At 40.6% G+C, this 13,635-nt stretch overlaps 1 protein-coding gene across 8 annotated transcripts in view; it reads right to left on the bottom strand.

Moving 5' to 3' along the window:
* B3GAT2 (beta-1,3-glucuronyltransferase 2) overlaps positions 1–13,635 on the bottom strand; it is a 108,778-nt gene that overhangs the window by 81,412 nt on the left and 13,731 nt on the right. For 4 of the 8 annotated variants that reach the window (XR_012157959.1, XR_012157960.1, XM_073336385.1 and 1 more), the window contains exons 2-3: positions 1,936–2,080; positions 1,774–1,842 (exon numbers count right to left, since the gene is read on the bottom strand). Coding sequence is in view for 6 of the 8 variants with exons in the window: in XM_073336385.1 (XP_073192486.1) it covers positions 1,774–1,842; positions 1,936–2,080 (214 nt within the window). In the remaining 2 variants the exon portion in view is untranslated. The remainder of the gene's footprint in view (positions 1–1,773; positions 1,843–1,935; positions 2,081–13,635) is intronic. The other 4 variants (XM_073336389.1, XM_073336388.1, XM_073336386.1 and 1 more) reach the window with 1 other exon arrangement.

The following is a 13,635-nucleotide window of genomic DNA, read 5'->3' on the forward strand; positions in this document are numbered from 1 at the left end:
AAAGCAATGATCTCGAAGTATAAACCAAGGTAACTCATCAACTTTTCATATGCCTCTTCATCTAAGGGTGAGATTCCCTGGGCTTATGTTGTCTAACTGCCTTTGCCTGTAGCTAATGAATTATACACCTTCCTATCATCCTTTGAATTCCCATAAGCAACAACCTGCACAGCATACTACCAGTGTGTCTCTAAAACTCTACAGACAGGGATTGCTCTTTTAGATGTGTCCCCCAACCACACTGCACCTCGTTCTGACAACACTGCAGTGGCTCAGGGACTGAGAATCCCAGCTCTGTCCTATTCACAAAGAGTAGTGCAGCTATCATCTCACTAAGCAGGACAAAAAATATTACAGTAGATATTTAAGGCCAATTGCTCTCTTTATCTTACTTGAAATGTTCCTACACTTTGGACTTTCAATGTACCAAATATTGATCACTTATTATTCAAAACTGCTAGTGTCTCCAAAAAAGTGTTAGGAATTATTTTAACCACCTTTACTTTTCTATTACTGTTTTTAGAGGCTAAACATTCATATTCTTTATAAATCATTTTGGACTGTAGGCCTGAAATAGGATACCCCTGGGAAAGGTCTGTGAAATCCAAGAGGCCTAGGGAAGGGCCAATCCTGGAGTCCCACCCCCGACCCCTACCCCCACCAGCCTGTTTTGGTTGTGAGCACCTGGCTATCCCTTAGCGCAGCGGTTCTCAGACTGCAGATTGGGACCCTAAAGTGGGTCACAAACACTTTTTAATGAGGTCCCCAGGACTGGCATTACACTTGCTTGGGCCGGGGGCCGAAAGCCGAGCCCCACTGCCCAGGGCTGAAGCCAAAGCCCAAGGGCTTCAGCTCTGGGTGGCAGGGCTCAGGTTACAGGCTTTGGCTTTGGCCCTCCCATCTGGGGCTCCGGGACTCAGGCGGGCTCAGGCTTCATTCCCCCCTCCTGAGGTCATGTAGTAATATTTGTTGTCAGAAGGGGATCGCGGTGCAATGAAGTTTGAGAACCTCTGCCTTAGAGGAGTAGTACGTGCCTTCACACCAAGTGTCAAGAGAAAAATATGTGGTCATTTTGTATTCCTTTCTTCCCCTCCCCATCCCTCACAAGAAAAATAATGCAGAGGGGTTTTTTAAAGTACAAAAAAGTTTACCATGCTGGAAGACTGCTATATCAAAAGTCAGAATTCTGCACACAGGAGATTCTGTCAGCAGTTGAGATTTATACACAAAAGACTGGCCAAGCATGGGCTGACAGCTAGGCACAGCTATGTGGTGTGCTAACTTCACAGTAGAAGATGGATGAGATCAATTTTAAAGCTTTTCTGCCTTTATCTAGCTGGCTAAAGTTGTCAGTGATTTTTCCCCTAAGCCCGGTGTTTCAACCATATCCATCTACAGCTATCATGGTCATCGTTTCACATAACCAACAGAAAATGAATCATTTCATGATAAAGTAGCATTTTACAACATGAGCTTTACGAAGCGTCTACATTTACACTGCATAGTGTGTGTTGATCACACAATGAAATACATAGGCTTCCTGCAAAATTAAATGATTTACAGACAATTTAATCAAACATAAAAGCAAAATTATCACATAAAATTAAAGCAAATTACAGTATATTGTGTTATTATCAAAGAACTATTTAATTGGAGAAAATGTGCATGCCAAGACTTGTAGGATATTTAAAACCAGAAGGGCTGTGTATAATTACTGCACTTCAAAAGTTCTGCTGTTTTAAAAGATGTAACCATTTTCAGCAATATTCTTACCTACAGAATCAAGAACTCCACAGGAAACAATGGAAATTTTCAGAGTTGTCCTCATTTTAAGGATGACCACTTCAAAAGCAAACACATGCTTTAGGCCTGTTCATGAGTACAAACAGGACATTGTGTTCATATATCCTATAGAACTACTTTATCAGTACTTACCTGCCATATCAATGGCAAACGGCCGGTCTGCTCTCCAGCCAGTATACCAGCCAACAACTTTCCCATTTTCCACTACAGGGCGCTCATACCGTCGACCTCCCACTAGTCCCACAGGCCACACGGATACTTTGCGGGTAGTACGCATCTGCAAGAAGGAGGAGGCACAGGGTGATTTCACTTAAGTTTTCTCAGCAGGCTGTGCTTTTTTTGTAAATGGGGGAAGCAAAACCTAGACATTTCCAGTCACCACAAGGTGTTTACAACAGAGTCAGTGTTTCCAGATTTCAACCCTAGAGAGTTGGTATTCGGAGGCTATATGTGCCCCAAAGTTCTCTCACTGCCAGCTAGTTCTTCAGATCTCTAGTCACTTCAAGTCTACTGGGAATATCCTGAGAGAAATAAGGTTGTTAATACCAGTGTTGCTTAAGATATGAAGCACCTAAAAAAAACAAAACAAAAAACAAACACAAAAACCCTATATAATCTCTTCCTCGGTAAAGAAAAGCACAGACGTCTGTGGTAGATTTTTTCTCTGGAAAGATGTTTTGTTGTTTTAACGTGTTTCTTTCTATAAATCCTTAATGCGCTTGCATCATGACTGCAGAAGCCCATCACGGTAGAATGGCATGTTTATTTTACAGTCTGTAAAATACAGTCATTTATAAAAACATACATGCAACTTTGAGGTCTATATCAGAATATATTGTATCTAGAAGCCAGTAACAGACTCTGGAAGAGAAATAAATCCTGATTCTGATTGGAAGTGCACATACACAAACGCCTGTCTTATGAGGATTGCACAATAAGTATGTTTAGATGTGTTAAAAAGTGGCCTGTAGAGGACAACAAAATTGGGCTTGTGCCTTCCCCCCACCCCCACATGGTGCCTAAAAAATGGCCAGTTTTAATTTTTGGAAGAAAAAAAAATAGTGGGAATGATGTTTTCCTTTCATGGATGCATAGTTTCCAAGGCCAGAAGGGCCCATTATGATAATCTAGTCTGACCTCCCATATAACATAGGCCATAGAACTTCCCCAAAATAATTCCTAGAGCATATCTTTGAGACGAACATCCAATCTTTATTTAAAAATTGTCAGGGATGGAGAATCCACCACAAACCTCAGTAAGTTGTTTGAAAGGTTAATTACTCCCACAGTTACAAAACGTACACCTTATTTCCAGTCTGAATTTGTCTAGCTTCAATTTCCAGCCATTGGATTGTGTTAGACCGTTCTCTGCTAGGCTGAAAAGCCCATTATTAAATATCTGCCCACCATGTAGGTACTTATAGACTGTAATCAAGACCCCCCCTTAGCCTCCTCTTTGTTAAGTTAAAGATTCAAGGAGCTCAGTCTCTATCTCTAAAAGGTATGTTCCTAATCCTTTCATAATCATTCTAGTAGCTCTTTCCTGAATCCCTCCAATTTATCAACATTCTCAAACTGTGGACACCAGAATTGTATTCCAGCAGTGATCACACTAGTGTCAAATACAAAGGTAAAATAACCTCTCTGCTCATACTTGAGATTCCCCTGTTTATGCTTCTCAGCATTGCATGAGCCCTTTTAGCCACAGCGTCACACTGGGAGCTCATGTTAAGATGATTATCCACCATGACCCCCAAATCTTTTTGAGTCACTGCCTCCCAGAATGGAGTCCCCCATCCTGCAAATATGGCCAACATTCTTTGTTCCGGGATGTATATATTTACATTTAGCCATATTAAAATGCATATTGCTGCTTACGCCCATCTTACCAAGCAAAATTCAGATGGCTCTATATCAGTGACTTGTCCTTTTCATTATTTACCACTCCCCAAATTTGTGTGTCATCTGCAAATTTTATCAGTGATTAATTTGTTTTCTTCCTGGTCATTAATAAAAGTATTAAAAAGTGTAGGGACAAGAACCAATCCCTGCGGGATCCTACTAAAAACACACCTGTTCAATGATTCCTCATTTGCAATTTTTTTGTAATTAGCTAGTTAGCTAGCTTTTAATCCATTTATTGGCTGACATGTTAATTTGATATCTTTCTTTTTTTAAATCAAAATGTCATGCAATACCAAGTCATATACCTTATAGAAGTCTAAGAATATTACATCACACTATGACCTTTATCACGCAAATGTATAATCTCATTTAGAAAAAAACAAGTTCGTTTGACAGGCTCTATTTCCCAATAAACCCATGTTGATTGGCATTAATTATATTTCCATCCTTTAATTCTTTGTTATTAAAGAAATCAATATTAATAGTCCAGTGAGCTACTCTTCCAGCTCTTTTAAAACTCTTGGATACAGGTTATCCAAACCTTCTGACTTAAAAACATCTAACTTTAATAGCTGCAGTTTAACATGCTCATAAGATACTAGTGGAATGGAAAGAGTGTTATCATGATATGACTACATCATCTGTTTTTTAACAAAATACAAAACAAATACTTACTGAACACTTCAGCATTATCATCTATAATTCTACCATTTCCATCTAGTAATAGGCCAATAATATTGTTAGGATTCTTTTTTCTCCCTAATATATTAAAAAAACCTCGTTCTTATTGTCTAACTCTGCTGACCGTAGATTTTTCCTTGTGTACATTTGCTTCCCTTATCCATTTTCTACAATTCCTCACTTCTAATTTATATTCAATACTATCATTTTTCTCTTTCTTTTATATTTTTATAGCTGACCTCAATTCCCCTCTAAACAATGAGGCATTCTTCCTTGATTGTGACTTCTGGGGCATCTCATAAGTGTTCTTAAACAATTCCCAATTATCATTCACATTTTTCTGATTAAATTCTTCCTCCCAACTGCTCTGGCTCAGAGTTGTCTTCATCTTTGTGCAATTTGCCCTTTTAAAGTACTACATCTATATATCACTGGTCTAGACTTTCTTCTGTTTGCACATTACAAAATGTCATTAAATCAGGATCATTGACCAAGATTACCATAAAAACTTTAGCTCTGTGATCAGTTCCTCTTTATCTATTAAGATAGGGTCTAATATAGAACTTCCCTGTGCTGGAGACAACGCTTTTAGTTAGGAATTGTCATGTATAATATTTAGAAATTCCGAAGATGTTTTAGTACTGCCAACATGAGACCTCCAGCATGTGTCACTCAAGTTGAAGTCGCCCATGATCACATGGCTTTTTTTCCCCTACACATTATAGACAGGTGTGCAAGGAGCCTGCTGTCCTCCTCTCTCAGTTGGTGTCTGCTACAAACCACCAAATCACTTAATACCGTATCTTGTTCATTATATGTTAGGACATTGATCCATAAGCATTCAAGACCATTTTCTTCCAAGTTATCAGTGGCTAAAACAGTTAATTCTATTTTTGACACTAAGTGGGCAAAAGGGTAGGGGGAATGGCACTCTGTCCTTCCTAAATAGGTTATAACCATTAATTTTAACACTGATTGCAATCATGTTTGACATCAGAGGTATGAGTTCTGCCACTAAGTCCAGTGAAGCCAGATTTCACCCTAGAAATGTAGGTCTTGTCTACCCTGTAAGATTCTATTGTTACTGGAAAGCTATGGACATTATGGCATCACCAGAGATTGCCTAAGACATTGTCTTTCCCAGAAAAGTTCACCAATCTAACGAAATCAAGTTAAAAATCAGTCTTGTTAAACTGGCACAACCCTACACTGTACCTGACGTTAAGTCAGTCCCAATTTAAGCAAGGATAACTCCATTTAAATGAATCTACATTCGGGGTTTGCATTGGTTTAGCAAGATTGATTTTTATATTGATTTAGTTAAACCAGTTCATGCTTCAAGTGTAGACAAAGTCTTAAAATCCTTCCCCTTACAATTAGTCTTTTCCCAGACATTTAAAACTTTTGTTTGTTTTTACTAACAGCTTTTTAACTCCAATATCCACAGGACACTCTAGAGAAAGAAAGCTGTTGTTAAAGATTCAGTACCCCACACTGCACAGGAGGAAGGAGAGAATGGCTTCCAGTCATGGTCAACAGCCTCCTGCTGAGCCTGAAAACATCTGCTCTCATTGTAATAGAGCTTGTGGTTCAAAGATTGGCCTTATTAGCCACCTGAGGACCCATAACTCCCATGGAAGATGATCATGCTCGGTAACAAGTGATCACCCATCACCCCACACTCCAGAGAGCTCATAATACCCCTCCTCTAGGCTCCCAAGCTCCTTCAGCAAAACCAGAAGATCAGACTGACATTGCTTATATATCCAAAGGTGAAAATACTAGTAGACTAAAAATAAGCAAGCCTTATCTTTCAGGTCTTCTTTCTACATCTTAAAAAAAAACAAACACTTTTCAAAATGGACACAAAACCTTTTTTTCTAACCCTTTTAAGACACCTTTACGTTTGTCTAGTGTTCAAGTTCCAACATGGGTTATTGGTTTCCTTTTAACTACAGTACAGACCCGTTTATGCGCGGATGTCGGGAGTCAAGCCATCACGACCGTGTGTTAACGGACTGCAGGTTAAGAGGACCATGCTGAAAAAAGTGTCTATGATTCACTTAGAAAAAAAAGCTGTTATTTTCCGCTCTTTCTGGCTCACATTTTTTTCTCTTTCTTATGAAGTCTGTCATTCACCGCAGATGAATGATTTCGATATTTTCCGCATTTTGCTCTCCATAAATCTTACAACAGTTTCTACAGCACTAAGGGCTTCTGTGGGTGAAATTCTGACCTTTTCAACGTCGTCATTATTGTCATTTAGGCCTGCATTATTAGAATTCTCGCCATCACTTTTGCAGTCCAACATAGCCTCGCAGCGCATTAATATTTCTTCCTCGGACAGAAATTCTGAAGTCGGGCAATCTTCATCCATTTCCAGCCACTTGGTAATGATTTCTGGTGACGTATCCAAACTAAAATCTTTTATCACAGGGGTTGGCAACCTTTCAGAAGTGGTGTGCCGAGGCTTCATTTATTCACTTTAATTTAAGGTTCCGCGTGCCAGTAATACATTTTAACGTTTTTTAGAAGGTCTCTCTCTCTACAAGTCTATATATTATATAACTAAACTACTGTCATATGTAGGGGAGAGGAGGAGAAGAGCGTGCCGGGGCAGGCAGAATTTTTAACGGCACACTGCTGCCTGCCGGAGTCCCGGCCGCCGGCCCCACTCAGCCCTCTGCTGGCCTGGGTTTGGCAGCAGGCCGAGTAGGGCCGGCAGCTGAGACCCGGCAGGCAGCAGCGTGCCATTAAAAATTGGCTTGTGTGCCGTCGGTTGCCAACCCCTGTTTTATCATTTGAAAGAGAAGTTTACCTTTATCCTCTTTTGTCTGTGTGCGTGTTTGTAGGATGTCTTCTTTCAAAAATCCTTCGAAGTCTGGCTCTGAATCAGTGCCACTGCTGGAGTTTTCCAAGTTTGAGCCATCTTTGACAGAAAAAGCATCACCAAGAGCCTTCATCCAGCAGTTTTCAATGGGCTTTTGTTTTACTCCGTCCCAAGCTTTTTTAACTAAATAAATAATTTCCTTCATGTTTAATTGTTTCAGGAATTCGGAAATGCCTAAAGACGTGCATGACATGATTGCCGAAATCAGCTCCCGTCGATAATTGTTTTTAAAATTCTGAATAATGCCCTAGTCTAAAAGGTTGAATATTTGATGTTGTGTTGAATGGTAGGTATAGCACTCAAATTTTTCCATCGCTCGATACCAGTGATTCAGCTGGAGGATGGGCTAGACAATTGTCAAGTAGCAAAAGTGCTTTGGCATAGAGTTTCTTCGACTGCACATGCTTACGAACAGCTGAAACAAAGCTGTTGTGGAACCAGTCATCAAAAATGTGTCTTGTCATCCAAGCATTTTTGCTGTTAGCGTATATTATTGGCAGTTTGGCTCTACTGAGGTGATTAAAGCAGCTAGGGTTATGAAAGCAGCCAACAAGAAGAGGGGCAAGCTTATGGCTGACCATCTTATTACTACAAAAAAGAAGAGTCACAAGATCTTTTATCTTTTTAAATCTAGCTGTTTTCTGTGTCTCGTAATTAAAGGCTAAAGTCTTATCAGATAGCAGTTTTGCAAATAAAGCTGTTTCATCACAATTATAAAAGTTGTTTTTCATGGTAGTCTTCATTTTGTAAAATAGATTTTAACTTGGTGGGAAACGTGTTCGCAGCCAATTCATCGGCCCATCGGCTTTCTCCAGAAATCGATATCGGCGCTATGCCATGATGCTTTTTAAAACGACCTTTAAACCCCTTACTGACTTGGAATGATTCATCCCCCATTAAATTTCCAAATTTTGTCGCCTGCGCTTGAAGAATTGGACCACTTAGCGACATTCCTTTCAGCCTTTCCTGAGCAAACCACGTGCGCATAGCTTTGTCTATTGTGGGTTTTGCTGAATAGCGCACACATTTTCGCTTAAGCCCCACGGCAGAATCGATATTTTGTACAAAGCTATTCAGTTTAGATGCGTTTTTTAGCCATCCTCGGAGAGTAGATTCAGCAATCCCAATAGCTTTTGAAACTTTGGCCTGGGTTTCTCCACTATTTACTCAATCTGTTGCAGCTAGTTTTTCTTCTACAGTGTAGGAACGCTGAGGCATGCCCTCTGCCATTATATTCGGCCTACGGTTAAAATTTTCTAATGTAGTGTGTGTGTGTGTGTGTGTGTATATATATAAATAAAACTACTAGCGGGATAATGATTAAGTGTGCGTGATACGTCTTAACCAATATCAGTAAAGATGTACAATACGTTTCCGCTCCGCACTTCCTGTCGATTTCTATGTCAGAGAGTTAGTGAGCAAATCTGTAGCGCTACATTGCAAGTTCCTGAGTCTTGCGTGTTAAATAGGTAGCACTGGGAAGCATGGCGCTACCGCGCTTTAAGCGGATTCATGCGTAAATGGGTCTGTACTGTATTTTTCCTGTTTAAGGCCTTTTTGTTTGCTGTCATTTTTCCCTGGTCTTTTACTGCTCTGTGGGGTGAAATGGAAAGTTCACAACATTAATTACTATCTTCTTTTAAATATTTAGTGCACAAAAGTCACTTGGACTACTTCAAGACTGCAAAACATGAAGTGGTTCGGTAGCTGTGGTTTCAACATTACACCCATTTCTTGAGCTCTTTGTAAAAATATATACATTGTAACATGTACACATATTGGATCTAATGTCACAAAATGTGCATACAGGTGCAGGGCTGGATCCTGCCCTCAGGGCCAGCCCACAGCATTTTGGCACCTGAGGCGGGGTGCTCAAATGACGCCCCTATGCCCCCTCGCTTGGGCCAAAACTTTGAAACGTCTCAATTCTGCCTTCTTCCTGTTCTACTCCTCTCATGGTACTGCTCTGCTACCTACCCCAATAAAGGAGAACTAACAACTTAAAATGCCTTGTTCACAATTTTTAAGTAACACTTAACTTTCAAACACCTGAACAGCAAATGTAACTTTTCTTCTCTGCATAGTAAACACTGGCATTTTTATCTGTTTGAATAATCAAAGTAGTGCTTTCCATGCCTTCTTGGTTGCAAAGATTTGAACTGCTTCCTGCTGACTGTCCACAATCTGGGCCAGCTCATGCTCTATTGAGATGGTTGCAAGGCTGACCAGCCTCTCCTGTGTCATTGTGGAGTGTAGATGTGTTTTTATTAACTTCAGCTTGGAGAAGCTGCGTTCTCCACTGGCAACTGTTACAGGAAGTGTTAGAAGTATGCGCAGAGCAACAAAAGCATTTGGAAAGAGGGTGGTCATCTTATTTGTGCACATATATTCCAGAACAGCCCTTGGAGTTGATCCGGCTGAAATGTATCTTGAAAGGGCTTTGAGTTCATCACCTAAATCACTCGCATCAATATCGCGCATGTCATCCTGTGTCAACACTGTCTCTAGTGCCCTGCATTGCTGATGTAGGTCTTCTTCAGGTATAGTGAGGAGTTTTGGAATACCATACAACATCCCAGATATACTGCTGTGTTCCTTGAGCTGCATGAAACGTTCTTGAACTGACTGTATTGCACAATCTAGCACCTGGTTAAAGAATTCAACTTTGAATTGTTGTTTGGGGTCTCTTATGGGATTATCCCGTGCCTTGTAATCAATATGTCTTCTTCTTTGGTGACTCTCATATTCTTGAATGGGTGGGAAAATAGCTTCAGTGTAAAGTTCCTCTACCAACTGCTGTGCACTCTTCAGAATGTTTTGAAATCCCTCATCTGACCGGTAAGACCGTAGGTATGACTTTGCTTTGTCCACTTGTTCCATTGCTCCAGATATATCAAGGTCAACACCTTGGAGTCTCTTGCTTACAACATTTATTTCAAACACTATGTCATGCCACAACACTAAGCCACACAGAAATTTGAAGTTATGTATGTTTCTGGTAATTCTATTTCTCTCTGCCACTGTTCTCCCACAAACAGTTCCTGTCACAGCATTATCCTCCATAATGGCAACTATGGCATCATCTATCTTTCCAATTTGGTGTTTGATAGGCTTTATCGCCTCCACTCGACTTTCCCATTGTGTGGCACTTAGTGGTTTCAGTGTCAGAGAAGATGTTCCCAGATGTTGCTTCAAAATTTGGCATCGATGAGTTGATGTAGAGAAAAATACATAGGTGCTCTGAATTACATTAAAAAATTCAGCAGCATCACTAGAAGCTGATGCTACATCATTGACCACCAAATTCAATGAATGAGAACTGCATGGGACAAAAAAAGCTCGAGGGTTTAATTCCTGTATCTTCCAGCTTTTTAAGAAGCACATTTGTCATACCAGCTCCTGTAGTATCATCAATGTCAATAAATTCTAGAAAATGCTTTCTGACTGTCACCATTGCAGGGACATTTTCACTAGGTTCTATTGTTGTTACAAAACGCACCATTAAAGTCATTTGTTCCGTATGGCTGATGTCAGGTGTGCAGTCCAGAATAACAGAGTAATATCTTGCTGACTTCAGATCTGCCACAATCTTCTGTTCGACTTTTGTTGCCAGTAACTCTATGATCTCATTTTGAATTGTTTTTCCAAGTTACTGGTGTGTGTACATTTCTTCGGTGGTGACTCTTCTTAGATGCTCCTGGAGTACAGCATCAAACTCAGCCATCAGCTCCACAATTTTAAGGAAGTTTCCATTGTTTGGCACATACAGCTGATCTGACGTGCCACATGGTGCTAGGTTTTAGGTAGCAAGCATTCTCACAATGGCAATGAGCCTTTTCAGAACACTTTGCCAGTAAAGAGATTCTGACACAATCTTCTCTTGATGTTCATCTTTGGTGGCCTTTAAACTTAGTCTCATCTCAAGCTCTCTCCACCTATGGAATGCTCTCTGGTGATTTGCTGCCTTCTCATGGCATGCCAGATTTCTAGCCAGATTTTTCCAGTCCTTTGTTCCTGTAGAAGCAATGTGGCTGGAACATTAGACTGGAAGAGTTTGCAACAAAAACAGGATGCAGCATTCTGAGTTTTTGAGTACATAAGCCATAGCCTCTCCACTTTGTCACCATTGGGGATTTCAATAATGTGTTGGATGGAAATTTCTATTTTCATTGTCTTTGGGGAACATGAAGTTTTTCACTTGCTGTGGCCCATGCAGTACAAGGAAGTCCCTCAGGCTAGTGCTCAAGTGGGTCCACAGTCCTGGATCATCTAGACTTAAGGAACTAAACTCAGCAGCAGCTGTTTCTTGCGCCTCCACCACACTCTTCTCTGATCTACATTTTTCTTCAGGGATGTGCATGGTTACATCCATTTGAGATGGAGATAGGGATGTTGCAGTAGCTGCCAGGTCACCTGCACTCTGACTAACTGGAAGATCAGGCATCTCCTCACCACTCACATCCTCACTGGGGCCGGAAGGCTCTCCGTGCACATTTGTGTCTATGCATCTCAGGAGAGCTCCTTCCTGCTTAGATAGAAAAGCTTCCTTTGCTTTCTTTTTCTGAATGCTGACCCAGAGGGGTGTTTTCTTCTTTCACTCATGACTGCTGTTCTGTGCCAGCTATAGTGGCTCTCAAGACTCAATTGAAGGGGACAAATAAGCAGGCTGGTAGCAGGGCCTGAGTGAGGAAAGATGACAGCATCTTAAGGGCCTAACTGGCTCCTACTACTTCAGTTGACTGCCAGGAATCATAACATTCAAAAACCGGTAGGAGAACACTTCAACCTCTCTGGCCACTCAATGAAAGACTAAAAGGTGGCAATTCTGCAACAGAAAAGCTTCAAAAACAGACTCCAAAGAGAAACTGCTGAGCTTGAATTAATATGCAAACTAGATACCATTAACTTGGGTTTGAATAGAGACTGGGAGTGGCTGGGTCATTACACATATTGAATCTATTTCCCCATGTTAGGTATCCTCACACCTTCCTGTCAACTGTCTAAATGGGCCATCTTGATTATCACTACAAAAGTTTTTTTCTCCTGCTGATAATAGCTCATCTTAATTAATTAGCCTCTTACGGTTTGTATGGCAACTTCCACCTTCTCTGTATGTATATATCTTCTTACTATATGTTCCATTCTATGCATCTAATGAAGTGGGCTGTAGCCCACGAAAGCTTTTGCTCTAATAAATTTGTTAGTCTCTAAGGTGCCACAAGTACTCCTGTTCTTTTTGTTCTCCTCAAGTGGGTTCAGGGAAGCTACAGGAAACAGGAAGCTCCCTGAGAAGCTGGTGTTAATCAGTCCAGGCTCCTGAGGGTGCTAGAGAGGTACATAAGAGGCTCCTTCTCTCTCTCTCCCTGCAGCTCCTGCTGCTTTCTGTTATTCCCTCTCACCTTTTCTCCTGCCTGTTTTGTCTCTTGTGCCCTCCTTCCTCCAGCACAGCAGTCCACCATCTCTGTGCATCTAAAGCAAAGAGAATACATATGCACCAGCAGCAGACACAATTTTCTACACTTTGGTCCTAGTGGCAGCCCCCCCCCAGTCTGGCACTTGAGGCAGCCACCTCAGTTCACCTCACGGTAAGGCCAGCCCTGCCTGCCCTCTCTTAGAACATGTCTACACAGGAAAGTTTTACCAGTATAGTTAATTGGTATAGTTAAACCAATATAACTATACCAGTATAAACCCTACTGCAGATACTCTTATTCTTTTAAGAATGACTTTCCCCAATTAGTGTAAACCCCTTCCAAAGTGACATAAGCTAAATAAAAAGACAGACCCTCTTATAATAATAGTGTTGACACATGGAGATAATTTAAATTCATATCTTATCTTATATTAGTATAACTTTCCATGTAGACAAGCCTTTATCCCAGTGTAAGCGAGAAGTACCTTGACCTCAGAGAAGCAGAACTGGGTGGCCCATTAAGCTTCACCTCTTATTCACTCAGGAACTCATCAACCCTGTGTAGATGTTAAGTGTGTACCTAAAGAGGAAAAAGAAACCAGATACTTCCAGACCGATTCATTTCACCCTTATGTTGTAATCTCACTTCTTTGTTCTCTTTCCTGTATACTCGGTCACTCTCTACAAATCTAAGTAGCTGCCAAGAACATAAAAATCCCTTAGCGCAAAGTGAAAGAATGTATCTAAGGCTGTGTAAATGCTAACTGTAGAGTATTTTACAGTCTCAGGATATATTTGAGAGTAGAAGTGGCAAAATGTCTTATAAGCCTCAGTATTACTACACATTAATGTGCTGATGTGTTGTGAACACTGTTCATGTACCAGGGTAGGAAAAATCATATGGATTAATAAGTCAATCTGTATCAGAGATTTCATTTTGTTT

This window comes from Lepidochelys kempii, chromosome 3, assembly GCF_965140265.1.
Source record: "Lepidochelys kempii isolate rLepKem1 chromosome 3, rLepKem1.hap2, whole genome shotgun sequence".
Classification (NCBI taxonomy): domain Eukaryota; kingdom Metazoa; phylum Chordata; order Testudines; family Cheloniidae; genus Lepidochelys; species Lepidochelys kempii.